We start from the raw sequence: 27,434 nt of genomic DNA, 5'->3' as shown, positions 1-27,434 counted from the left end.
GCTACTACCAACATTTATGTGCATGTTTTTTTGTGAGCATAACTTATAAATGCTAGGTAAATGCCTAGAAGTCCAACTACTTGATCATACCGTAAGACTGTGTTTAGCTTTGTAAACATTGTCAGACTGTCTTCCAAAGTGGCCATACCATTTTGCATTCCTACCAGCAGTAAATGAACATTCTTGTTTTTTTCATCCTGACTAGCCATTTTTTTTCCTAGATCTTAACCATTCCGACATGTATAGTGTTATCTCATTTTTGTTTTAATTATAGGTCCATTTTCAAAATAAGGTTGTATTTCCCTGTGAAGGTTATCAACCTTCCATTGCTCTCAATAGCCAGTATTTAAATTTAGTGTCGTGTAAGAGTTCTTCTATATTTCCTAAACACACCAAGATAATCCATCCATTAAAAAATGAATAAACAAAACAAACAGGGAATACAGTCTGGGTCTTCTCTCATTTCTTCAATCAGTTTTGCTGGTTCAAACAGCAGCAACAACATAAAATGTGCTCATGATCTATAGCTTAATTACCCTCATTTTCTGTAACACTAATCAACTCACTGTGCCAAATAGGTTCTATAATGTTATACTCATAGACGAATAAAGGCAATAACTAGAGAAAACCAAAGGACAAAATACCAAATAATAGAATAGTCAAGTAAATATTGTATTAATAAGTAAATATTGTAAGTATTAATTAGTAAGTATTACCAAGTAATAAGAATAGAACAGGGGCTGTACCTCCAGCATAATTTGTTAAAATGAGAAGGTGAAGGTGAGTGAAGGTTTTTGATTATAATTATTCTTCATAACTGATCCTTGCAAATACCTAATCAATTTTATTTTAAACAGATATCTACAGCAGAGAAGAAATTAATCTGTTTTATAAAATAACATATACGTGCTTCATATTAAGCGCAGAAGATTAAAAATAAATTCCATGTGAAAATTAGAAATGTTTTTTGTTTTCAACTTTTTTTTGGCTTTGTCTATAATACAGTATGTGTCGCTTAACAACAGGGATACTTCTGAGAAATGCATCCTTAGTCGATTTCATCGTTGTGCGAACATTATAGAGTGTACTTACACAAACCTAGATAGTAGAGTCTACTGCATACCTAGGCTATATGGTACTAATCTTATGGGACCACTGTCGTACATGTGGTCTGTCACTGATCGAAACATCATTATGTAGTGATTTGAACAGCATCTTATCTCCAAATTCAGCCTCATTATTTATATCTTTCAACGTTTCCTTTTACTCCATGGAAAAAACAGCACCTTGATTCCCTTATGATCTGGAAATCTAATGATCATTGACCCCACCCACCTCAGGCTGAGTGTTTTCATCTTCCCACAACCACAGTATAATCTCTCCTTTGAAATGTCTGTTTATTTGAGAGGATAGTGTTGGCCAGTACAAGAAAATAAAACTTTGGAGTGATGTTACAGACTACCACTCTCCCTCCACCTAGCATTGTCAGGTTAATAAATAAAAACATTAGATACCAGTTTAATTTAAATTTTAGATAAAACAAAATAAAATAGTGCATGAAACATCATAGAACTAAAACAATTATTTATTTTTTTTTTGGAATTCAAACTTAACTGGGCATACTTTATTTCACCTTGCAAGCCAACTTCCATTCTCTCCAGTTAGCCTATGAGTTCAAGAGGAGAATGACACTGAGAAGGTCAAAGAGCAGTAGACTAGATCAGCAGGGAGGATGGTAGTACTGCGCAGAAAGAACCTAACATTTGAAGACTCTTTATTTCTTTTTTTAAGTAACCATAATATTGGTGGACCAGGGTTTTCGTTTAACTTTACATGTCTCTGAAACTATTCACCTACTTTATCATGTTTTCAGAGATGTCTCTACCAACATTTTATGGAGGTCTCATACCTTACATGTCACTTCCTAAACCTGTTTTTTCTGTAAGCACTTGTGGTCAACACATAATAATAATAACTAACTAATAATTGTTTGTTTTGTTGCTTTTGAAGTTAATTACTGGTATCTCAACAAAGAAGAGGCTTTTATGTATCTTTTAAAAGAATTTAGATGCATGTAAATACGTTATGGTTATTACATTTAAACATATAGCATTCCTTTATATTACTGAAATACTAAATTTGTCTCTATATGAAGACATTCCTTTCAATTTCAAACAAAGTTTTTGAGCACAATCTAAGCTGAGTATTCCTTCTTTGGTTTTAAAGAGGACTTGTCCATCATACATAGTTGAAGTCACACAGATAGCACTTAATAATACAATATAGCCACTGAGTTAAATCTAATCAAGCTGTAAATGTTACATATGTAAGCATCTAAATACTCTCCACAATTTAATTTCTAGACATTCTTAAATTAAAACAAAAAAGCTTCTGGCATATTAATTTTTAGCGTTATGCTAATATTACTCCAAAGAACATAAACTACTTTTGCAGATTAAAAGATGGCATTTTAGATTCACGGTATATAGAATAATAGAATTGATCAAAACAAAATCAGAGAAGCTGAGACAACCAAGAACATATATTGTGTTAAAGTTGCTTTTAAGTGATTTTGTGCGTGTTTGTGTGTATCATAAAGCCAGCATGATTCTGCTTTTATATGGGGAAATTTAGAATTGTAATGAGACATTTTTATAATTACCTGCTATAATTGATAAGTATATATATTACCAAATCTTCTGAGGATTAACAATGGTTTAGATTGTAAATGAAAGTCAATGAGGTAGGGTGGATACTCATTTTATTAACACTTATATAGCATTTTTCTAAATACTTTTTTATACTGAATTGTATATGACTTTTTGCCATGCTAGCAGAGGTTTAATGGTTGTTTTCTCTTCCTTTTGTTGAAAAGTATGAATATTGATATAAATTTAAATGAATACCTGAGGATATTTTGTAATGAGACCTTTACATATTATTGTTATTGGATATTTAAGGCAGGATTTTTACCTGAAAGACACCCAGAGACTGACAGAAACAGAACTAATTTCCAAGAGGAAGCCATCCTTGGTCACTAGGATCTCCTGTGTCCCCGTGTGTTTAGCAGTTCTGACGTTTCTTCATTAAATAATGCCCTGTTGAGATAAATAAAAGTTTTCAAAAAGAGAAAATAAACAAAAAAGCAAACAAACAGAAGCCAACTCAAAAATCTCATAATAAAATGATAAATAACTCTAGTGCAAAGGTCAGATTGATATATACTTAGATATTGACAACAATAATAAAATTTCCATTAGAATTCATTTAATGCACAACACAAAAACTTCAGAGATCTGATAAACTTTCCCTATCATATTTATTTATATTGAATACTCCTTTACAGATAATAAAAACATCAGGTTCTAATGGGGATGAGTTTTCCTCACAGGGAATGTAAAATAGCTATATTTATTACATTAGACAAATTATTAGACTAGAAAAACAGGGTAGAGGAACCAGTTACATTAATATACATTCTGGTCTAGAACATAACTAATGATCAGTTAGCCAAGTGACTTTACACATTGTGCCTATAGCTCATCTAAACCTCCACAGGGAATTTTTCCCATTTAATTATTAATGTCAACTGCCTTTGTTTATAACTCCTATGATTATCTGTACTGTGTCATAGTTCCTTTCTTTGGTGAGTTATTTCTCTCAGCATCTTTTGCTAGCCAGAACCTAAGGGAAATAAGGATTTTCATGAATATTTAACATTTTTTGTCTAATGCCATTTTTATAACAATAACCAGAATAGCACATTAATATGCTTTGCTTCTTTTATTTTTCATGAAAGACACAATAAACATAAAAAAATATAAAATTCTAGCGTGAAACTTCCTGCAGGAACTTGACAAATGTGCATTAGAAATTGCTACAATAGACAAGTAACTTCTCAGTTTTCAAGTGTCAGTGGTATCCTTCTTGGCCAAAAGCAATTAAGTTGAAAAATAATTGTACACTCTGTTAATGATTTTTAAATAACAATTGCTTCTTGGCAACTGGTTCTTCCCTATAGACTTAGCTGTTCAGGTTGTCTTTGTTTTTTTAAGAAGCATCTTAAAAGTATAGACAAGGACTTTTCCCCTTAGCTGGGTCATAATTTAACACAGTCATACCCAAAGAGGGAAATCTCTTGGTAGCAAGTCTTCTACCTGAATAATGTTAGTTCCATTTTATTTATGTTTTTAAACCTAAGCCTTGGTTATCAATTTTAATTACATCATTAGGAATCACTAATGGGGAAGAAAGTTACTAAGAGTTAATAATGGTTGATTTATAGCCTCCTCCTTCAAAAAAGACACTTTCATCATCTTTTTTTCTTCCAAGTAAATATCAGAAATAAATACAATTTGAAGCACAAAAAATGATCTTAAATCACTAATTTTTACAGTTTAAAACATTTTTATTATTTATACACTGCTTTTACCAGAAAGCAAGAGAAGAATATCAGCCCTTCACACATAACAATTAGAGAGACTTAAAGTTGCCGGAACTACAATTATAATTCACAGGAACTGAATATTCAAATTAGTGAATGTTCAAATCACGATAAAATTGGGCTTTCTCAGATTTTGAGTTCTGAGATGTTAATATAGTTTTGCTTAGCTTGTTTTGATAAGCTTCTGCTCACTCCATGCCCCCAAAAGGGGTATTTCCCCTCTCTATTTACAACGTTCTCTGTTGTCTTCAACATTCATCATCAACAAATGCAAACGGTATCAGAGCACTTATGTGCTGTACACTGGGAATGTCAAAGAGAAAACACACGTGCATGCATGCACATGCACATATACACAGAGGTTAACCATAGACTATGAGATAAATAAGCAGAATACTCTAAGTATAATATAAATATAGAGCTACCAAAAGGGGAATTGATTCATAAGGATGGCTGGAGTCAGGAATAGTAGAGAAGGATCTTCAATAGAATTTCAAGAAGACATTGGTCTTAGACAATTATCTTACTTTTGAGAGAGATTAACCATGAAAACATCGATAAATAAGACAATGTCAGAGAGTGATACATATTATGAAGAAATTCACCGAGTAAAGGGACAATGAGTGATCAGAGGACATAAAGGGGTCCTTTAGCAGGGGTTCATGGAAGGTATTTCTGATAAGATGATATTTATGCTCAGTATTCATGTTTTCAACATGCCATTAGGAAATAATCCTTATATATGTATTCCAGGCACATTTTTTCCATTCTCAAATCTAAATAGTACATTGAATTTTATTACTAAAAGAATTCTATCTTATGTTAAAATCTCTCCAAATAAAAAGAAGAAATGTGCATGTGTGTGTGTGTGTGTATGTGTGTTCATTTGCAAGCATCAATGCTTGGTCCTTGGAGTTTAAACACAAAAAATAATAATTCTTCAAAAGCCATTCTTTTTAAGATATCTAAATTACATCCTTCCTTTTTACTTTCCTTCTTCCTTCTCGTTCTCTCTCTCAAGTAAAAAGTAAATGAAATAATCTTTAGGATTCTGAAATATGTAAACTTTTTTATATGCCTCTCTTGAAAACAAAATGATTCCATGACTTTAATAAAATCCCTATATCAAAGTAATAAAGTAATGCAATTAATCAGACATATATTAAGTTCCTACTACATGCCAGATTATAATCAGTTAATAAATTTTGCTAATGCATATCAGGACATATTTTTAGAAATACCTTAATGGAGACTGACACTTGTACATTAAACTCATGCATCAAGAGATTAAAAAGCCTTAAATACTAATTTGGAAACCACTAATAAGATACATTAAAAAAATGCATATTTTAAAAAAAGCTTATTTCAATGCTTAGAATATATACTTATTATCACCTGTTATCACCTCTGATATTCAGAGAAAAATGTTTCAAATAACATCATATCACTTTGTAGTTTTTTCCTGAATTATTGAAAATATTTGCAAGTAAAGTAAAATAAGTACATCTTTGTGTTAGAATTGAGTCATAAGTTATAAATAATAAATGCAGTTGATTGCATAGACGGTACTTAAAAGCATCACACCTTAATTGGAGTCTGAAATTGGATTGCTAAACATATGTTACATAAAAAAATCAAGTGATAGTATGTTGCCATCTGAATACAAGTTAGTTTTTCTTCTTCAAGATGCATATAGGAAACTTCCTTGTTAATGATGTGTGTATGTCAGTGTGTAAAGGTAGCGAGATTGAGAGAGAGACAGAGAGACTTCTACTATTGCCTGCTGGTCTCTCTTCAGTTCTATAGCAAGCACTTCCTACAGTTTGGCCCTCTGTAGGTTATTCACACAGCAATCAGAATTGTATTTTAAAACATAATCAGGCTACATCATTTCCTTGTTTTCAGTGGTTTATTCTTAAAATAAAATCCAATTTCCTTCTATAGTCTACAAGACCATATATGATCGGGTCCCTGCCTAACCTTCTGATTTCATCTTCTAGCACTCTAGATTCCATTCTCACCACACTGACTTTCTTGCTGCTCCTCAAATATGCCAAGTACTCATTGTTTCCTTTGCCTGGACTCATCCGTCATTAGTTCTTTCCAGATAATATAGTTTTAAAACATTGAAGACTCTGCTCCTTAGGCCTTTTTTGATCACTCTCCATAAAGAGCATGCCCCCACAGGGCTAGCCCAGTGGGGTAGTGATTGAGTTCAGTGTGCCCTGCTTCGGCGGCCTGGGGTTTGTGGGTTCAGATCAGGGCGTGGACCTAGAGCACTGATCAAACCATGCTGTGGTAGTGACCCACATACAAAATAGAGGAAGACTGACACAAGTGCTAGCTCAGGGACAATCTTCCTCAAGCAAAAAGAGGAAGATTGGCAACAGATGTTGGCTAAGGGCTAATCCTCTCACCAAATAAAAAAAAGAAAAGTAGCAAGCCCCATTTCCTGTCAGCCCTGTCACTGGTTTACCTTACATTGTCCCTGCCTTATTTTTCTTCTTAGCAATTATCAGTGCTTGATGTCATGCTATTTATTTATTTATTTTTTAATTATCTTTTTCTCTTACTAGGATGAAAGCAAGAATTTTTGTCTTGTTCATCTTTGTAGACCCAGCATCTAGAACAGTACTTGCCTGATTTTAGTAGGTATTCAATCAATATTTTTGAACAATAATTATCAAAGAAACTGGAGTCTATGGTAGGTAAATTATTTGGCACGAGATAATATAAGAAGATAAAAAAATCACTACCCCTTAAATTTCCATAATACTAGCACCAGCTACCATTTATGAAATTCTATGTGCCAGGCATTGTGTCATGCACTTTACCTACACAACCTCTATTAATGAGTTTGACATCTCTTATTGATGAAGATAACTTGCCCAAGAACACACAGCTAATAAAAGGCAGAACTAGGCTAAGAATAATATTGGCCTTTAAGCTATATCACTACTTACAGAACTCCAGAGCAATCTCTACAAAAGTCTCTAGAAGCCTGCTTACCTAAAACAATTGGGACTGGTGCTGAGTTAATAAAAATCATTTTAAAAATCATACATACCTTAAATGTTGTCATCTAACCAATGCAATTTAACTCTATATTCTTTGGCCAATATCATTATACAGGAATGAGATCTTTTTTTCTGATTATCAATATTCTGGTGGAAAATCCTTTCTTTTATCGCAACATCATATGCATATTTACTACATAAATCCTGCTTCTAATGTATCACATACAATTTTTAATTTCTTTAAAGTGGTGTAAGAACATGTGAAGCAGTCTGATAACAGCATCCTAGAAGGTTTTCATTATTTTCGCACAGTTGTCTCACACACAAAATATTGTAGCATTTCCTAATCCACTCATTTTACTGAGTTTGTCCAAGACTATTAGCTTTTGGTTTTTTGTTTGTTTGTTTTTTCATAGAGCCAAATGCTCTCACTCTTGGTGCACTCATATGTCCTTGATCTGCATAATGTTTACTTGAATTACCTAATTATGTCAACATGTATAACTTCCACAGATGGCACAAATACAACTGAATCTTGGTAGGTATGCAACTTACATAGCGGCAGTGAGTAAACAAGAGATGAGCCTACTTAACCATCAGCATCTAACTTGTTCTGAATTATTTTTATTTATATAGATAATAAAGGATGTTAGTTACTTGGCAAATTAGAACAGTGGAGGTTGAGTAAGTGTTTCTACTCTGATTAGCATGTGACAGGGCTACCATATGAGGGACTTGGATGTGAAAGTAGTAAAATGATCAAATATCTCTTTTTCTGTGTGCCTTATTCTCCATCTCAACCATGACTCTTTGCTAAGACTGGAACTAGTGGCACTTTTGCTTGGAAGATAACTGTCAAGAGCTAAGAATGGCCAGGACTGGGCTCACAGAAAAGGAACATACAATAAGCCTTTATAGGGAGTTGTACTCTAGATATCCTCAAAGTTTTCTAACCCAATGCACCTGGACAAAACAATAGATAATAAAATGCAACAGAAGATCAAGTACACACAAAAAAGAATGTGTGTTTGTCTGGTTATGTTTTCTACTATATATCCCCTTAAGGACCAAGCAGCAGGGTCAGGAAGTGGAGAGACAGAATTCTTGCTTTCAAACATAACTAGAGTGAGTTATGACATTGTGAATATCATGAATCACAAGAAAATAAATTACACTTTTGTGTCCTGGACAAAGTACTATAGGTTGTAGATGGGAAGCTGAGCTCATAGTATTTACATATTTTGGAGATATTCTTTAACATGGTTTTCTACAGTGTGTATGTGAGCATAGTTCTGGCCTATTTTTCTCATCAATTTTACCCTAAGAACTTCTTTTGACCTCAACAGAACCTGCCGTTCTGGAAAACGGAAAAGCAAAGATTTAAGAAAGAGCAGCACTAGTCTTCTAGGACTTCTAGTCAACTTTGTAATTATATTTAAAACACAAGAGTAGAGAAAAACATGGCTCAAAATTATTTAAAACCACATAGTGCACTTAATGGAGATGGGAACCAGAAAAAAAGATATCAACTCTAGGAATCTGGTGCCAGAAATATTCCACGATTCCCATTACCTGGTGATTGACTTAGGAAAGTGTGAAGACAGAACCACACATAGCTCACTGCACCTACCACCAGCCTCCATGTAAATTCTGACGTGATTTGTGTTGTGTTGGGATCCTGAGTACCATTCCATGGCCAGGTGACAGAAGATTTCCCTTTCTGGTAATTTGGGAACTAGACACATGAGAAAACTTCCTTCTTAAGATAATACAAAATACAGCATAAAATATTTTTAAATGCCTCAATAAACTATTTAGGCCATTTACCAAATCCTAATAAATTCCCAGCTGGTGTTCACGGCTTCTCTGAGAGAGTGGGACCAAGACCAAAGCCTAGGGCCGACGTGAGGGGGTGTTCAAATAGGACACTCCATATACTTAGGATCCCAAAGGGCTTCAAATCATAGGTAGGGTGGGTGAACTAGAAATATCTTTTCAGAGTGATGATCTACCCAGAGATTAGTAAAAGAAATTATTCAGTCTTAAACATGAGACCGGATGGAGAGAAAAAAGAAAATCTCATAGTGAAAAATTCGTAGTCAATATTCACAAAATATACAGAAAACAAAGCCCCAGGAGTAAGGGTAAACAGAAACAATAAAAGTCATAATCAGACTTGCAAAGACTTCAGATATTTGACTTTTCAGACATAGGTTATAAAACAAATATATTTGATCTCTTCTTAAACATAAAGGAATTGGCATTGTGAGAAAAAGAAACAGAGATGAAGAAATTATTTAGAACGCAGCTCAAGAAGGCAAATAGATAAAAATATGAAAGGAAGGTAAACAGAACGGGGGTTATAGTAAGACCGTCTTATATGTCTAATCAGATTTCCATAAGCAGAAAGAGAATGGGTTCAAGCAATATGTGAAGAGACAGATAATTGCTAAAATTTTCCAGAACTGATGAAATTTCCCAATTTTAAGATTTAGGAAGACCAGAAAAACCCAAGAAGAATGAACACCTAGGCAAATCATAGTGAAAATGCTGAACACCAAAGACAAAAGAATAGCCGGAGAGAAAAAGAGACATTAATTATAAAAATAGAAAAATCAGACTCTCAGTTGACTTAATGATAGCAGTAATGGAATCCAAAAAGATTGGAATAATGTGCCATTTAAGAAATAACTGTCAATCTATAATTCTAAAAATAGTGAGAATTTCTTTAAAGGACAAGAGTTAAATAAAACTCTTTCCACTCAGTCAAAAACTGAGAGGTCAATTATATCTTAATAAAGTTGGAAAAAAAAACTGAGTTTATCAAAAATAAATCTTTAATGAGAAAAATGACAAATGACATTCATCAGATAGAAGGAAAAAAGTAACTGCAGAGGGAAGCTCTGAAATGAATAAAGAGAACACAACAGAAATTAATTCATCTAACGTTTACTACATGCCAGGAACTAAGAGCTTTACCTATGGGAACTCATTTAACACACAGAATTCTATGAGATAAATCTATTATTCTCATTTTAAAGATAAGAAATCTGAGGTATAAAGAGGTTAAGTAAATTTTCTAAGACTGCACAGCAATTGAGTAAACTTGAGATTTAAATCTAGGCAGTCTGGGTGCAGAGTCCACGACTTTAAACAATACATTATACTGCCTTAAAAAAGAGTGATAAAAAATACAGTATGAGGACTAATTTAAGAAAATATCATCTCAATGAAACAACAATTTTTTTTTTCCTTTTACCCCACAAGACATGATTGTCCTGTGGGCTAAAAGGTAAGGCAACTGTCAAATTAAAATTCATGAAAATAGTAGCATATAAATCAGGAGAGAAGTGACTGAAGTTAAATAGTTCAACAGTCTATGTATATCCAGAAAAAAAAGGAAGACATAAACTTTAGATTTTTACAAAGTATCTATATTGAATCTTCTAAGTTAACCACTGAAAAAATAGAAATTGTCAGAAAGCAAATCTATATTCATTGTAAAATTTAGCATCTCCCGCTCTTTGATAATGAGGAGAAATTATACATTTAAAACTCTTTTACACAGAATTTAGCACATACACAACTTTCCACATGTCCTATAAAACAAAAACTTAAATTTTTAAATCTAATATTAGAGGCTTTCCACAGTTTGATTCAAACTACACATCTTGTCTAATCTTCTACTACTCCACTTCAGACATTTTGGAACCCAGCTAACTGAAATAATTTTTCATTTGCAAACCTAATTTCTGCTGTATATCTTCCAGGAAATACTCACACTAACAGTCATCAGCATAAAATTCCTTATTTCAAAATATTTACTTGTGGAAGGAACAAAAGAAATTATTAAGTTGCTTAATTAAGGGCAAGTGCAAAAGTCTTAATTCAAGAATGGATTTGGGACATCCAAGCTGCAGAGAGAAGGCCAGCATGGCTGGAAGCTAACGCCCAGGAGGGAGCAGTAGAAAATCGAGTCTGTGAGTTGCAAAGGGCCTGATCTTAAAGCATTCATAGGCCAGAGGAAGGAGTTTGAATTTTATTATAAACATTATCATAATAAAAATAAACTATTCCTATCACATAACTCAATTTCTAAAGTTTTAAAATACTTTCCAATAATATCTAATTTTGCCGTATAAAGTACACAGGAACAAATGACACTCCATTTTTACAGACTGGACAAACAGATGTGAAAGTGATGGGACTTGACCACTGCCTCACATAATTCAATGTCAGCATCGGGATTAACACTCCTGTCTTTTGATTCCTGGTCTAGAGAGCACAATAATATCTGCAAGTTACCTGGTCCATTTTCTACTGATGAGAAAATGTATTCTAAATTCAGAGTTGCTGGAGAATTTAAGAGACTCATTTGTATATATTTTAGGAGAGGTTCTTCTGAAAAGAGTGGAATAACATGACTTGAAGCCTGGCTTCTTGGAATAAGAGGGTCTCAGTAAAGGGAAAAATGTGTGAATAATGAAAAAGGAGACCTGGGTTCCACATGTGCAAGTAAGTTAACTAAGTTCTGTGTGAAAGAGTTTTAAATGTATAATTTCAGGTGTGTATACTCTTCATTACCAAACAGCAGGAGGTGGTAAAGATTTAAGATGAGTATAAATTTGCTTTCTGAAGAATTCAAGTTAGTCTCCGAGAGGGAGGTCTGATGGCTTGACAGGTAGAACAATGCAAGAAGACATTGGGGAAACCCAAAGGATCTTGAGTCTGAAGATTTCCTTTGTATGATAACGTGATAGGAATAAGATTTTAGAGACATGGTCTCTAGCAAGAGAGATGGAACCCATATTCATCCTAGAATTTCATTTTCTTTCAATTTATTTAAATACGGAAACAAGGATCTTTTGAAGACATTTAAATTAGAGTAATTGTGCTGACTTTGTCTTGGTTCAATTGGATTTTTAATGATTTACTTAAAATTTAACCTATATCTCCTCAGAAAATTAGCATTTTGAATCGTTATTTTTATCTGGCAGTTGATACCATAGGGCTAAAATGCATTTAAACAATGTCTTGTTATAGGCACATGGTTAAACCGGGAATTGTAGATAATTTCAAGGCAATGTTCAAAACAGCTAATAGCAATCCCCTCAGGAATCATTTTCCATATTAAACCCTTTTGCCTGAAATATTCATATTCTCTAAAGACAAGGAGAATAGGGCTGATAAAAGACAAAAAACTAAAGAAGACGAACAAAAACGTGGGACCACATCCTATATAAATATATAGTATTGTTATAAAATATTAGGCAGCTCCCCTGGTGGAATTTTACTAGCAATATGACAAGAATCTGTAAGTGTGGTCTTCTATCTTGTTGACAAAGGAGTTAGAAAGAAATCGCAATGAATGAAAAAGAGATATGACAGGGATGTGCAGTGGATGTTTTTTACCTCAAACTTTAATCTAAATGAATACTATGGATTTTTTTTTCTTTTCACACAGTAAACACTGGGAGGCAATTTGAGCAAGTCAATAGGGACTAGTAAGGAAAGTGAGGATACCTAAATTCTGGGCAAAGCCAAGTCCCTGATAAACTGCCTCTCTCTGTCTTAGCTTGTTCAATCTGTGTCATGGCGGAAACAGCCTTTCCTCACTCACAGTGACAAGTTACCTGGTTTCGTTAAATCCTTTGAAGCCTCACAGGTAAAAAGTCTAAAAACCTAAAACGAGCACTAGTAGTTTCCCCACGTTGTTTCCCTTAATCAGTTAAATGGCTTCGAAAACTCTTAATTTTCAGTTTCTTATTTCAGAATCAAGCATTCAAAACAGTTCACAGAGTCGCAAATATAGCCAAGTTATAAAAGACAAGATGTACTTCAACTAATTGTACTCCTCACCACCAAATAATTCAGGTGAGAATTTTTACAAGTGCTGAGAACCTGCCAAGATGAGAGATTCAGAAGCCATCCAGGACAGCACTCTATCTGATAGGGGTCCCAAGGATCTGGTATCATTTCAGTTTCTCTCAAATGAGTAAAAATGGCTTATCTTAGTCTGGCAACTGAGAGAATTGGAAAGCGTAAGATCAAGTCACGTAATAGTCACTTTCATATAGCATTAAGTTGCTAGGCTTAGCATTTATGACATTTATAGCTACTCTAGGCTATTCCAAATTCTTAAAATGCACTAAATCAAGATATGTTTCACATTCAAGGCTAATAATAATTTGCATCTTTTTACATTTCAACTAGCCAACAAGATAGCACTTGACTGTTAGAGGAAAACATCCTTAAACTGATTTTTCATACACATGAAGTCAAGAAATTAGGGAAGGGAAAAATTAAGCAGATTGTTTGATTTCATAATCTAAAGTAAGTAGCAGATCATATATTATAGCTGCTTTTTATACTCTTTTTGTTTTGAAATAATTATAGATTCACAGGTAATTGCAAAAAAAAAAAGTACAGAAAAGTCCTGAGCAACTTTTACCTCTCCTCCTCCAGTGCTGGCATCTTAAATAACTATAGAACTGTATAAAAACCATGACCTCAGTATTGGTACAATCTACAGAGCTTATTCAGATTTCATCACTTTACATGCACTCGTGTGTGTGTGTGTGTGTGTGTGCGCGTGTGTAGTTCTATGCAATGTTATCCTACATGTAAATTTGTACATGTAATTACTACCCCAATCAAGATGCAGGACTGTTTCATCACCACAAGTCTTCCTCATGCCTCTCTTTATAGCCTACCTCCCTCTCTCTGAAGCCTAATCCCCAGAAATCGCTAATCTGTTTTCCATCTGTATAATTACATTATTTCAAGAATGTTATATAAATAGAATCATGGACCAGGATAAACATTTGAGATTGGCTTAACACTCAGCATACTTCCCTTGAGGTTCACCTACGTTGTTGCACATACTCTTTTTCGTCGCTGAGTTGCAACCCATGGTATGGATTTATCATAATTTGCTTACCATTCATCCATTGATGAACATTTGAGTTTTCTCCAGTTTTGGGATATTGTAAATAAAACAACCATTAACATTTTTGTAATGTTTGTAAATGAGCATAGCTTTTTAATTTCTCTGGGAGAAGTGAGCAGGAGTGTAACTGCTGGGTCATCTGTTAAATCCATTTTTAGTTTTTTCAAAAAACTACCAAACTAATTTTCTAGAATGGTCATACCATTTTAAAATCTCAACAGAAATGCTGAGTGATCCATTCCTCTGCATCCTTACCAACTTTTGGTTTTAGCATTATTTTTCATTTTAGCCATTCTCATTGATGTATAGTGATATCTCATAAAGAATTTGCATTTCTTTAATGGGTAATGATGTTGAACAACTTTTTATGTGCTTATTTTCCATCTGTATATCCTCTTCAGTGAAATGTCTGTGTCTTTTACTCATTTTCTGACTAGGTTGTTTATATTTTTACTTTTGAATTTTAAAAGTTCTTTATATATGCTAGATACAGGTCTTTTGTCAGATATGTTGTTTACAAATATTTCTCCTAGCCCATAGCTTGTCTTTTCATCCTCTTAACAGAGTCTTTTACAAACCAAAACCATGTTGATTAGCTCCAATTTATTAATTGTTCCTTTTGTGGATTGTGCTTTTAGTGTCAACTCTAAGAATTCTTCCCCTAATCCTAAGTCCCAAAGGATGTCCAATTGTGCCAGCACCATTTGTTGAAAAGGTTATCCTTCTTCATTGAATTGCTTTTGCACCTTTTCCAAAAAACAGTTTGGCATATTTTTGTATTATTCTATTTCTCTTCCACTGACCTATGTGCCTATCCCTCTGCCATACTGTCTTGATTAGTGTAGCTATATATTAAACGCTAACATTAGGAAGAGTAATTATGCCCACTTTATTCTTTTCAAATTTGTTTTAGCTATTCTAGCTCCTGTGACTTTCCATATAAATTATGGAGCAAGCTTTTCTGTCTACAAGAAATTTGTGGGGATTGTGATAGGAATTATGTTACACTCACAGATCGGTTTGGGGAGAATTGACATTTTCACCATGTTGATTCTTCCTGTCAATGAAGTTATGTCTCTCTTATTTACATTTTCTTTGATTTCTTCTTTAATATCTTTCATCATATTTTGTAATTTTCAGCATACCAATCATGATATGTCTTGTTAGATTTATAAGTATTTCATTTTGTTTTGTCTAAATGGCTTTGGGATTTCTTAGCCTCCATAATTATTTGAGCCAATTCCTTATTCTGTCTCTCTTTGTCTCTGTCTTCCTGTCTGTCTGTCTGTCTGTCTCTCTCTCTCTATATATATACATACATCTCCTATTGGTTCTGTTTCTTTGAAGAACACTGGCTAATACAATAGTCATCAAATAGTAACTTTTCTTATATTCATTGTAATGTGTCATTCACTCTAAACATGTTGTGTGAACTGAATGTATGTTCACTGGTGACCTAATTGATTTGTGCCAATTTCACTCTTCTCTCCTTATGCAAACTCTGCTTCTTAAAGAGCAATATCTGAAATACATCATTCTTTAAAGTTAGATTAGATATGTGTTTTATGAATCCAAGTTTCTTGATATTATCCATAAATTTGCAACTCTTTCTGATACTTAAAAAGTAAGCTATAGATTTTTCCAATCCCCAACCCATCTCCATGAGCAGATAACAATTTTATTATATTCTCAGCATAGTATCTACATAATCTGCAGCAATAAGTCTACATTGTATAAATAGCACATTTATGTGTTTAAATATACACATTTTAATAGCTGATCTCCATTTATTTTATATTATATTCAGAAAAGCAACATTGAATAAATATATATTGTTTATATAAGTTCATTGTGCACTGATATTTTTAGACCTCTGTGATTGGCTTATCGGATTTTTTTGTGTGTGTGTGTTTGAGGAAGATCAGCCCTGAGCTAACATCCATGCTAATCCTCCTCTTTTTGCCGAGGAAGACCGGCCCTGAGCTAACATCTATTGCCAATCCTCTTCCTTTTTTTTCCCTTTTTCTCCCCAAAGCCCCAGTAGATAGTTGTATGTCATAGTTGCACATCCTTCTAGTTGCTGTATGTGGGACGCAGCCTCAGCATGGCCGGAGAAGTGGTGCGTTGGTGCACGCCCGGGATCCGAACCTGGGCTGCCAGTAGTGGAGCGTGCGCACTTAACCTGGCTAAGCCATGGGGTCGGCCGGCTTATAGAATTTTTAAAATGCTCCCAGTCCATAAGAAATGTCATACAAGATTAAAAATGTAATTCTAGCAAAATTAGAGCTTAACAAATTTGATATTAGGAGTACAAAAAGGTGTGATGGTCAGCATGGCCATCCATCAGGAAGACCCACTTGACAGATATCTTGACTGTTTTACAGAATCATACCATGAAAATAGAAAGTACGAGAAATAGGTGACCACTGTAAATTGGGCAGTGACCTAAATATAGGATATACTATATAATACTAATGGAGAATACATTTTGCTGTTCCTTTGGTATTGTTCAATTGCAAGATGTACTTTATTTCAAAAGTCTATGAACCATATATTTCAACTTTTAAATGGTGAGAAATATGATTTGGTAGAGTCAAACCAAGGTTGCAATTACTCAGGAAAGAGAACTAGTTAAAGTTGCAGGTGAAATTTCAGACAGAAAGAATTCTATTCCTGGAATGTATAATAGAACAAACATCTCAAGTCCTGGAAAAGTTTAAATAGGACTGACCAAAAAAGACATATCAAACATGTCACACATGAGGCCATCAATTGCAAAGGGGAACCTAGTAGCTTTTATGCAGCAGCCATAGAGATATGCTGCTCTTAATTCCAATAAAGGAAGAATTTTCTGTTCAACTTCAAGGAGAGCAGTTAGCTGACAGCCTGTAGATGTTAGCACCTTCAGTATCTGCCTCAGTGTTTGAGCTGAGGCCATGTGCCTCCTGGGAAGCTCTTAGCCAGTGACTGAACATGATGCGGGAATAAGGGCCTGGCCATTTGTACCTAATGAGAGACTCTTTTAATGGGAAATATTTGGTCTGGAGTTACGTGTTGGGTTGGCTAAGGTCATTGGTTCCCAATGAAAGGCAATTTTGTCCCCCAAAGGACATTGTGACTTTTCATTGTCACAACTGGGAATACGCTACTGTTATGTAGTGGTAAAAGCCAGGGATGCTGGTAAATATCATAAAACTCATAGGACATCCCTCCACAACAAAGAATTATCGGGCCCAAAATTCCAATAATGCTGATGATGAGAAACCCTGACCCAGGCTTCATCATATCTGATCAGGATCTGAGGATCTCCCTGCCCAATCCTGCTTCCTCTTTCTTTTCACAGGTGTCAGACCTGCATTGTAGTTTGAGCTTTCCTACTGCATTGTGCTCCATCTCCAACTTGTCTTTCCAGATCTTAACTCCCCTTTGCATTTCTAATTCAGTCTAAGAGTCTGATTTCTGGAAGGTCCAAATTCACTCTTTACTAAACATTTATTGATCATCAGCAATGTACCAGTTCTAGGTGCTAAGATAGAAATGTAAACAGGATATGAACCGTACCTCAAGGAACTCATGCTTTAGCAGATAGAAAATTTCATAGCACAAAATATAATAAATATTATATAAAAAATGCAATGGAACTTCCATGCTACTGGAACGTGCAGGCATGTGTGTAGTGCATGTCAGAAAATTTAGTCAGTAAGTAGTTCATTGTTAACATGTAGTCCTTAAATCTGTCAGTTTAGGGACAGAGCTATTCTTAGAGCACAGAATTGGCATGAATCTTCAAAGGAGATCAGGCAGCATCTGTGAGCAGATGAGGGGTAGAGGTGTAAGAAGGTAGGGAGATCCTGACATAGTACTACACATAAATAGACATTGCTTTTGCTTAAAAACAAAACTAAATATTTCTTTTTAAAATAGATTTACTGGCTCTCCTTGGGCTACAGAATGAAATTCATGCTGCTTCATGTGCTTTTCAAGATCCTTCCAAATCAGCTATAATTTGTCTTTCCAGACTTACCTTTTATATCCCCGTACACCCTAGATTTTCATTCATTCCTCATTGGGCATCTGAGCATCTATCTGTATACCAAGGTTCTGTGCTAGGCAGTGTTGATTTAAAAGTGAGCAAGATGGACACAGCCCCTATGTTAATGTTGCTTATAGCCATTGAGCACTACTTGCCCCTTTCCAAGCTTACTATGCTTCTTCTCTGTCCATGCTCCTTCCCACAGCTAAACTTCTTTTAGATCTCCTTAGTCTGATGACCTCTTCACTATGTTTCAAATCTCGTATCTTTCAAAAATTTTTCCTTGACCTCCACATTAATCTAACACTTGGTTGTACTTTTGTAGCCCCTTGTTTACATCCCTGTGCTTGCCTACGTTACAGTAGTCTAGCAACTAAGAATTTGTCTCTTGATCTAAACTTGAGGACGTCTTGAAGATATAAGCCATATCTTGTCTATACTTTCTTCCCAGGCGCCCAGCAATGTGCCTGCCATAGTTAAACACTCAATAAATGATCACATTTGATGGATTTATCATTAAATTGTCAACAAAGCAAACAGTTACAAAAATCCTAATGTCAAACATGCATTGTGGGAACTTTTTTTTTCTTTATTTGGGTCTTGACAACTCTACACATGCTTAATCATCATTAGTTCTTGGGCATTTCTGTATGCTATGCTTACTCCTTTATTTGCCCAATACAGAAGCTTCTTACTCTACAGACATCTTGTCTATGTAATTTTTTTTTCCTAGCAGCCATCAAAACAGGCCACTTCAGTCAAGGGCAAAGCGCGCTGAGGAGGAGAGCGCTTGTGGGACTGGCTCACTTTTTCTCAGATGAATTGGGAGAATGAAGAATCTGTAACCAAGGCAAATTCTTCAGCTTTGAATATACTATGTGTAATTACTTCAACACTTTTACAAAAGGAAAAGCATCTAAGATTTAAGATATATTACAAATATGAGAATACTGGATCAAACTACTATATAAGCTTAATTAATGATTCCAATAGTGAGGCCATAGGTGAGAAAAAATGATAGAAATGTATGGTACAAACTTTTATATTTGACACATTTCCTACAAGCTTTTATAAAGCTTTGACTACTTTCTGTAAAATGACTATAGCATGGGAGGCGTTTGTAATATTAGAGAAAGAACAAGAGATTTTGAGAAAATAGACAAAGTTATAAATCTCAGCTAGGTGCCTAGTTAGTTGTATAATATTGTTCAAGACTTTTAACCACTCTAACACTTAGCTTCTATAAATAGTAAATGGTAATACTCGATATTGCATACATTTCTATGATGATGAAATGAGATAAATGAAAAGAGCTAATAATATAATAGGCATTTGATTAGTGTTTATGGATTCTGATCTAGCTTTCTGTTTCTAAACTTAAGTTTTAGGTATAAACAGTAATGTTTACAGAGGATTTACGCCAAAAGCTCAAAAACAATGTATGATACAACCATAAGTTGGGCTGCAAGGGAGACAATGAAAACACTTGGTCTCTACTTCAAATGTAACGTTTCAGGTTAATAGAAATTTATAGCCTTAGAATATTGTTCTTTTAATTTTGCCAGATGACGTTTAACAGTAACATTATGTCATAAACAGTCTCATAATAACATTTACATCTTAATTAGCAACATAAAATTGTGTTTCACTTTGCAATGAACTATAACATCATGATAAAACTTAATTTCAAATTTATCAATTCAGAATTTATGATATTTAGACTAGCCCTGCAATGAAGTTCAAGTTATCTATGAATTAGACTAGTATATATCCTAATGCTCTTCTACTGTAGGTACTGTGATGCTGGACAAGTCATGAGACAGTTTTTCACCTCTAAAATGGCATTATAATACCTTACTCATAAAGTTGTAGACAGGATTAAATAAAACTATGCATGTGGTGATGCTTTGGAAGTAAAGTAAATATAAGAGGTCGTCTTTACTATATTCAGAAACTTGGGATTAAAGGAAAGGAGGAGAGTGATTACTGGCTACATACCTCATCCCGACATCATATCAGTTAGGTCTGCTGCCTGGCGGCCTGTGCCCTAGTGTGTGTGGCCTCCCCCATGGCCCACAAGGCATCCCAAAAGGATTCTTTCAGGTTAACCTAGATTTACCTCCTCCAGAAGAAGACTGGCCAAGCAGTATATTTCTGAAAGCAAAATAAATCACTCCTTTGGCATCAGGAAAATTTAGACACATTAATATTTCTTTTACAAATTATGGTTGCAATTATAAATATCTGAAGTTAAATTAATTTTATTCTGAACCTGTATACTTTTAGAACAAGATTAATTGTTCTTAGAAACAAGGGGTACAATGAGATAGGCAAACAGTTAACTTGACAATGTGACTGCAAAGCAAAACGGCTATCGCCGCAGATACTGAGAGCAGCACTCACTGTTCTAAAACAGTTATGGTGGTTTAAATGCTGGTAATTTTGTTCTTAGCCATTTTCCACTTGAATCGCTTCAATACGTTTTTAAAACCGCCACACTGAATGATATTAATGGTGCAACAAATTGACTAGTATTATAGGAATGTATCTATTATTTTTATGGGCATATTTAATTGTACATGTTTCTTAGGTTTCTAATTAAAACCAGCAATAAAAATGATGTCTTCGTGTTTAAGCCTGCATTTTTAGACTTAAACATACCTCATAATTAGCACTAATATACAGATAGTTCAGAAAGATATAATGCTAACACATTAAAGTGGATTGGAAATCCTATTATTAGTCCTATTATTAATACAGACCCTTGTTAGCAGGAAAAAAATCAAATAAATAAACTACTATATATGGAATATGTGCTGCTTCAGTTTCTTTCACAAATTTCCTGATGTTATAGACTAAGTGTCAGAGACATCAGGACATAAACGGTGGCATGATCCCAAAAGGAAGAGTTTATCAGTTCCACTGTATTTAATACTACATTGAGCACTGCACATTTTAAATACCGTCTCAAGAATTTACTACAGATTTAAAGTGTAAGAGGTAAAAATCCATACACTTCTGCAGGCTGGTGTGACAATTCACCAAATAATGATCTCTAACTAGTTTTACTCAGTATTAGGCAGCTACCAATTAGAGCACTGAATTCTCGGAGTCTCTAAGGGCAGTTCCACACTTCACATTTTCAGTGGCAAATTGTATTTGACATTTAATTTAAAACCTAAGACACCATAACATGAAATCTTCTAGGCCATTAACGATAAAACATTAGGGTATCCTCCTACTTCCTTGTTGCCTGAGGCTACCTCTCATATTTCCCAGAAGGCTGTGTCATTGCTGCAGCATCATGCCCATAGGGTGGTGTATTCCTAATACACGTATAATGTGAACACTGGGCATGGTTCTTAGATGTTTAGTTACACACCTCCTACAGCTGCTTGTCCTCCTAGGACAACATGAGCTCTGTAGGCAATAAGCTATTAATCAAATTTGTTGTTGAGTGGTGGTAGTGGTGGTAGTGATTATGTTTTATGTTTAAAGAGAATAAAAATGCATAGACAATTTCAAAAAATAAGAGAGGAGTGCTTGATCATAAGAACACCCTGCTTTATTCGTAATTATCATCTATTATATCCATCAGGAGCCTGATTTTCCTTTGAATTTCTTCTTTAGTCACTAGATATTTATGGTTGTGATATAGTTGAAATATGGGATTTGAAATGAGACAGATGTGGGTTCAATACCTATTATAATATCTACTAATTGTGAAGCCTTCAGGATTTTATTTAACCTCTTTAAGACCATTTCTTTTCTTGTGCAAATAAGGATACATATAATTCTTTTAATGTTTTTGAAAATCCTGTATTAATAACACCATCTCAAGATAGATTTATGAACCTAAGATCATACCTTCCTAAGCAGCACAGGATAGCATTTAAGAGCTCATGCTGTGGTGTTAGACAACCCAGGTTTCAATTTCAACTCTGCTCTTACCTAGTAACTAAACCTTGAACAACTTATGTAAAAACTCTAACTTTGAGCTGCGGTAGCCACTAGCCATATGTGACTATTGAGCTCTTGAAATCTGGTTAGTACATATTGAGATATTCTATAAGTGTAAAACACACACTGGATTTCAAAGACAGTATAATAAAAGGAATGTAAACCATTGCAGTAATTTGTTTTTACATTTATCATACGTTAAGATGATTATATTTTGGATTACATATATTGAATTTTACTATATGTTTCATTATGAGTAATCTCACTTGTTTCTTTTTACTTTTTAAAAAAATGTGATTACTAGAAAATAAATTAAAATTAATAAAATAAATCAAACTTTAAAAATTTAAAATTACACATATGGCTTGCTTTTGTGGCTTACTTTGTGTTTCTACCAGACAGTGCATTTCTAAGCCTTATTTTTCTCATTTGTAAAACAGAATTTATAATAATATCTTCTCCAAAGAGTTTCTATGGGTATTAATGATATCATGTATAAAAAACAATTATTCCAGTGCTTAGAACACAGTAGCTATTAGTGTCATATCCCATAGTTCTTCTCTTCCTCCTGCATGTGGGAGGGAGAGCAAGTTTCCCTAACTGGAGGTCCTGCTTGCTGCATTTTTCTGGTTCACATCCTTAGAACAGGAAGCACAAGGTTTTCCTTGTTACAAGTCACTCTATAAATTTAACATTTTATTGAGTTAATTTATTTATCAGTCTACCATTCTTTAGTTTCAAGATTTCTGAGAACAGAGAATGTGACTTAAGCATCTTAATATCTCCAGGACAGGGCTTTGTATTTTTAGGTATTATGGGATAACTAATATTTACATATTTATTGTTACAGATTTTAGAATTCCTAAATATTTGCTGAAAGGAACATTGGTATTTAAAACTAACAATAACAAGTTATCAATTCCAGTAAAAAGAGTTGCTTATGATTTGAAGGCTGATAGTCTATTGTATCTATTTAAATAATGCCCCCCAAACACTGAAAATAAATTGATAAATTATATCACGTTAGCTTCTGAGGCTGAAAGAAAGACATTACAGAGAGTCACTGTAGTTAAATTCTTACCAATAAAATGATTCATTTAGATTCTCTCAATCTCTCTCTCTCTCTGGCCCTCCACACACACACACACACACACACACACACACACACTAGCCCCTGTTTCCTCGCATACCATCTAATCTATAACTTAGCTTAGAATGTGGCCGATAATACTATTTTTGAAAGGTTCAGTAACTGACAAACTACCAACACATAAGTATACTAAAGCTGCCCTAATTAGAATTTATCTAATTGATTTTTTTCTTCTACACTCTAAAGAAAAAAAAAGAAAAAGAAAAAGGAGGAGTCAAATAAGAAGCACGATTTTAGTGAATTAAAAACAATTCTAAAATGCACGCTATGCTCAGTGGGTTTAATTCAACCTACCACATCTGAAAGGGTTTTTATTCCAAAGGAAACCTGAATATAATCTAGAAGGTTGGGAGAGGGACAAAGGGAGAGAGAGAGAATAGTATTTTCACAAAGATTTTGTAACATTTCTCGCCACCTGTAAAATATCTCTAATTTGCTGCCTATTCTATTTCTATTACAACTTCCTAGTTCAGCCCAACCTCACTTCTCACCAGATCAGTGATTCTTAATCTAGTTGTACCTTAGAATCATCTGGGGAACTTTTAAGATAGTCCCATGCCCAGGCCTTATGCCAGACCAAATAAATCAGAATCTCTGAGAGTGGAGCTCCCTAGGTGATTCAAATGGGATCCGGAGTAGATTTTGGCAACAATACATTGAGGGCCCATCTTTTTTTCTTCTATAGCACGAAAGGAGGAGAAAATGGAATTAACATGTGGCTCAGTATTAGTAGCTCAAACTCAAAAAAGCTAAGGCTAAAGTTGAATTTTTCTACGTTATCTCCTTCTTTCTCATCCTCCATCTCTAACACATTCATAAATCCTACAAAGTTTTCTTCATGTTAGCCTGGCACACCATTGCTACAATAATAGCCTACTCTTAGCTATCATACTCTTTTTGCCTGGACCACAGGAAGTTTCTAATATCGGGTCTTCCAATATTGCCACTTGTCTCCCTTCAGTTTGCTGTTCACACTACATTCAGAGTAATATCTTCAAAATTCAAATATATTCACATCATCAAACTCATAAAATCCCTTTAATGGCTTTTGCATTGATGTAGACCATATTCGCCATCATGGCCTATGATATTCTGTCACATGGCCTCCAACTACTTCCCAAGTCTCAACACACACCAGTCTTTGTTTTATTCACTCCATTCCAGTGCCTTAGCCTTCTTTCACTTCTGTGAACACAACTGGCTCCCTTTCAACATACTACATTTTTCCCTTGCTTAAATCTGGAATGCTTTTATTTCTAGTCAAACTTATATTGTAGATGACTTATCATTACTCAGGGAAGCTCTCCCAGACCACTCCAATATGGGAAAGATTACTTTATTACATGCTCATAGAACTTTACTCTTCCCCTGTAGAATGGTAATCCCAATCTGGTATTATACATTTATTAGTGTGATTACTGGGATGATATCCCAATTATATAACAACTTGGACAGTAAGATAAAACAATATATAATTAACATGTAAATAAAAAATTCAAATATATCCCTCATTCTCTAAATCAATGACTACACATATATGTGTATATGTGTGTTTGTTCGTGAACTACCATTTACTAAGTGATCATTTGTAGCAAAAATTGTTCATCAAATCCTTCTAACTATGCCCAAATTATTTGCTGATTTCTAGAAAGCATGTTTATGATTTTTTGTCTAAATCAGCTGTCATGAGCGAAGTAAAATTCCTTTCTAAGCCATGATTTGACATAAGAAATCATATAAAGCTCTTTGAATGATAATTGCACTAGAATGATAGTCATTAGGTGATAATATCAATAAGCAGAGAATTTTTCTTTGTATCAACAATAGTATGCATGATACTAAATCCTCTTAGCTATTGCCAAATTAATAGCAATTATATCGAATTTGTTTTTAACCCTTATAATATTATATGAGATTTTAAACAGTATATTCAATACCTATATTATTGACTAAGTTACAAAAATCATTAATGGACATCTTACCTAATTAAGTTCAACCTAATCCTTCAGGCCAGATATGTGAGGTAGAGCAGTGTGACAGTTAGCTCTCTTTATACTCACAAGTTTATTTTGTTATTGGCCAAGAAGACAGACATTTGATGGGTTTTAACAAACTCATTGCATTGAAGGGTAGAAATTAATAGAAATGGTGAAAAGGGAGACTTCTCAGCCTCCCCAGTTCTAATCTCCTCTAAATCAAACCTTAGGGAGCTTAATGTACACAGAGCCTGACGTGCTTCCTAGAACCACAGCTGCTCCCATTAACACCAGACCCCTTTCTCTCTTGGTCTCTTCAGGTCCTCTGAAAGCTAATATTCCAGGAAGCTATAGTTTCCCTGAAATGAAGGTAGTGGTGAGGGTGCTGGCTGGCAATGGCTGCCCATAGACATTTGGGGTTACATGAGCTCCAACTTGTGGCCATTGGGGTTCCAGTGCCCTCACCAGTAACCAGGGGTATCTTTCCTGCTGTGTCTCCACTATGTTGGCCTGAGTGTAAGTATATGGGTGGAGTTGTGCTAGCTTTTAGGCTGACAGGCACCAGCCTGCTGCTCCTCTGGTGTCTCCTTCTACCACTCCTTGGAGTAAGGCAGGACACCAGGGAGTGGGATGTCTGTCTTACTTTGCCTCCTTTGGCTCTAATAATAGATAGAGCCAAGGGGGTAGGATTTTGGGGGGACTGGGTGGTATTTGTACTGACCAATCACAATAGAAGTGGGTAGAACTGTAGCTGGGTACAGGAGACGTGATTCTGTGCCTTGTGTTAATGCTTTAGCTGCTGGACGGCAGAGGGTCAGGGAAGGAGGATGCAGTACCCCTTGGGACAGCAGCTCTTTATCCACTTTACCAATTTGTATGTAAGTATCAACTAGTTTATCCTTATTGGAGCGTATCCCACTTAAATATCAGCCCGGTGTAATTATTCCTTTGATTCCAGCCTCCTACCTGAGAGTAAATTCCATGAGGTTCAGGGCTATAGCTAGTTTGGCTCCTCTTTTCTTGCACATGGCCTAGTTTAAAGTTGTATCACACAGCAGATCTGCAATAAATATTTGTTATTACGTGAATCAATGAGAGAAAATCATAATCATTCCCATAAAATCTGGCCTTTCCTTCATGGTTTCATGCTAAAGTGACAAAATCATTTTACCATGTGAAATTAGACTGGCACTAGCCTACAGTTTTTCATTACAGACTGATTTCAAAAGGATGATTAGAAATGCTGAAAAATATGCCTTTAGTATTTATATTCTTCTAAGAGGAGGGAAAGTGTAACTATGCAGGGGCAGATCAAGGAGTTGGTGGACCTGAAATTTATACAATTTCGAGGCCTTCTTTAGAAAAAGAATATACAATCATGAACATATAATTAGGTACAAGTAAATGTTTACATGGACAGAGAAAAATGTCACAACACATTGCAAATGTATAAAGACTGACAAATACCAAAACCATCAAAATCCAGAAAAATAACATAATGCTTTTATTAAATGTCTGATACTCCTCTAATAATTTTTAAATATATTTAAGTATTTTTTGTGTGTTTATGGGAAACTCCAATTATGTAAATATCGAATCTCTTTGCTTATTGCTTGTGTATAACATTTTCTAATCCTGTTTTACTTTTTTGCTTTGATTTTCTTTGCTGTTTCTATACTCCATGGTAATTATGGTGCTTTCCACATTGTCCATTCTACATTGTTCTCTTTCATTGTTTTGACTTTTTTCTCCTGTACTGAGTTCTACAGGTTCATTTTAATATACTGTTGCCTCCCCATCAGTTTCTTGAGTTCTTGCATTTCAAATGTTTTGTTATTCTTTCATTGAAACAACTGTTTTATCTTTTCTAGGTCGTGGTAAAATGTTTGGTCTGAATTTTCTGTT

General features: G+C 34.5%; 1 protein-coding gene across 4 annotated transcripts in view; it reads right to left on the bottom strand.

The window, feature by feature from the left end:
- Positions 1-27,434, bottom strand: part of CNTN5 (contactin 5) — an 824,990-nt gene that overhangs the window by 690,780 nt on the left and 106,776 nt on the right. For 3 of the 4 annotated variants that reach the window (XM_087433624.1, XM_087433627.1, XM_087433626.1), the window contains exon 2: positions 2,974-3,098. In XM_087433624.1, the coding sequence (XP_087289750.1) occupies positions 2,974-3,028 (55 nt within the window). In that variant the 5' untranslated portion in view covers positions 3,029-3,098. Of the gene's footprint in view, positions 1-2,973; positions 3,099-20,441; positions 20,616-27,434 lie in introns of those variants that run through there. The other variant, XM_087433625.1, reaches the window with a different exon arrangement.

This window comes from Ceratotherium simum, chromosome 7, assembly GCF_057802395.1.
Source record: "Ceratotherium simum simum isolate JZ-2026a chromosome 7, ASM5780239v1, whole genome shotgun sequence".
Lineage (NCBI taxonomy): Eukaryota > Metazoa > Chordata > Mammalia > Perissodactyla > Rhinocerotidae > Ceratotherium > Ceratotherium simum.
Note: the sequence above shows the minus strand (reverse complement) of the source record. Positions and strands in the feature narration are given on the sequence as shown.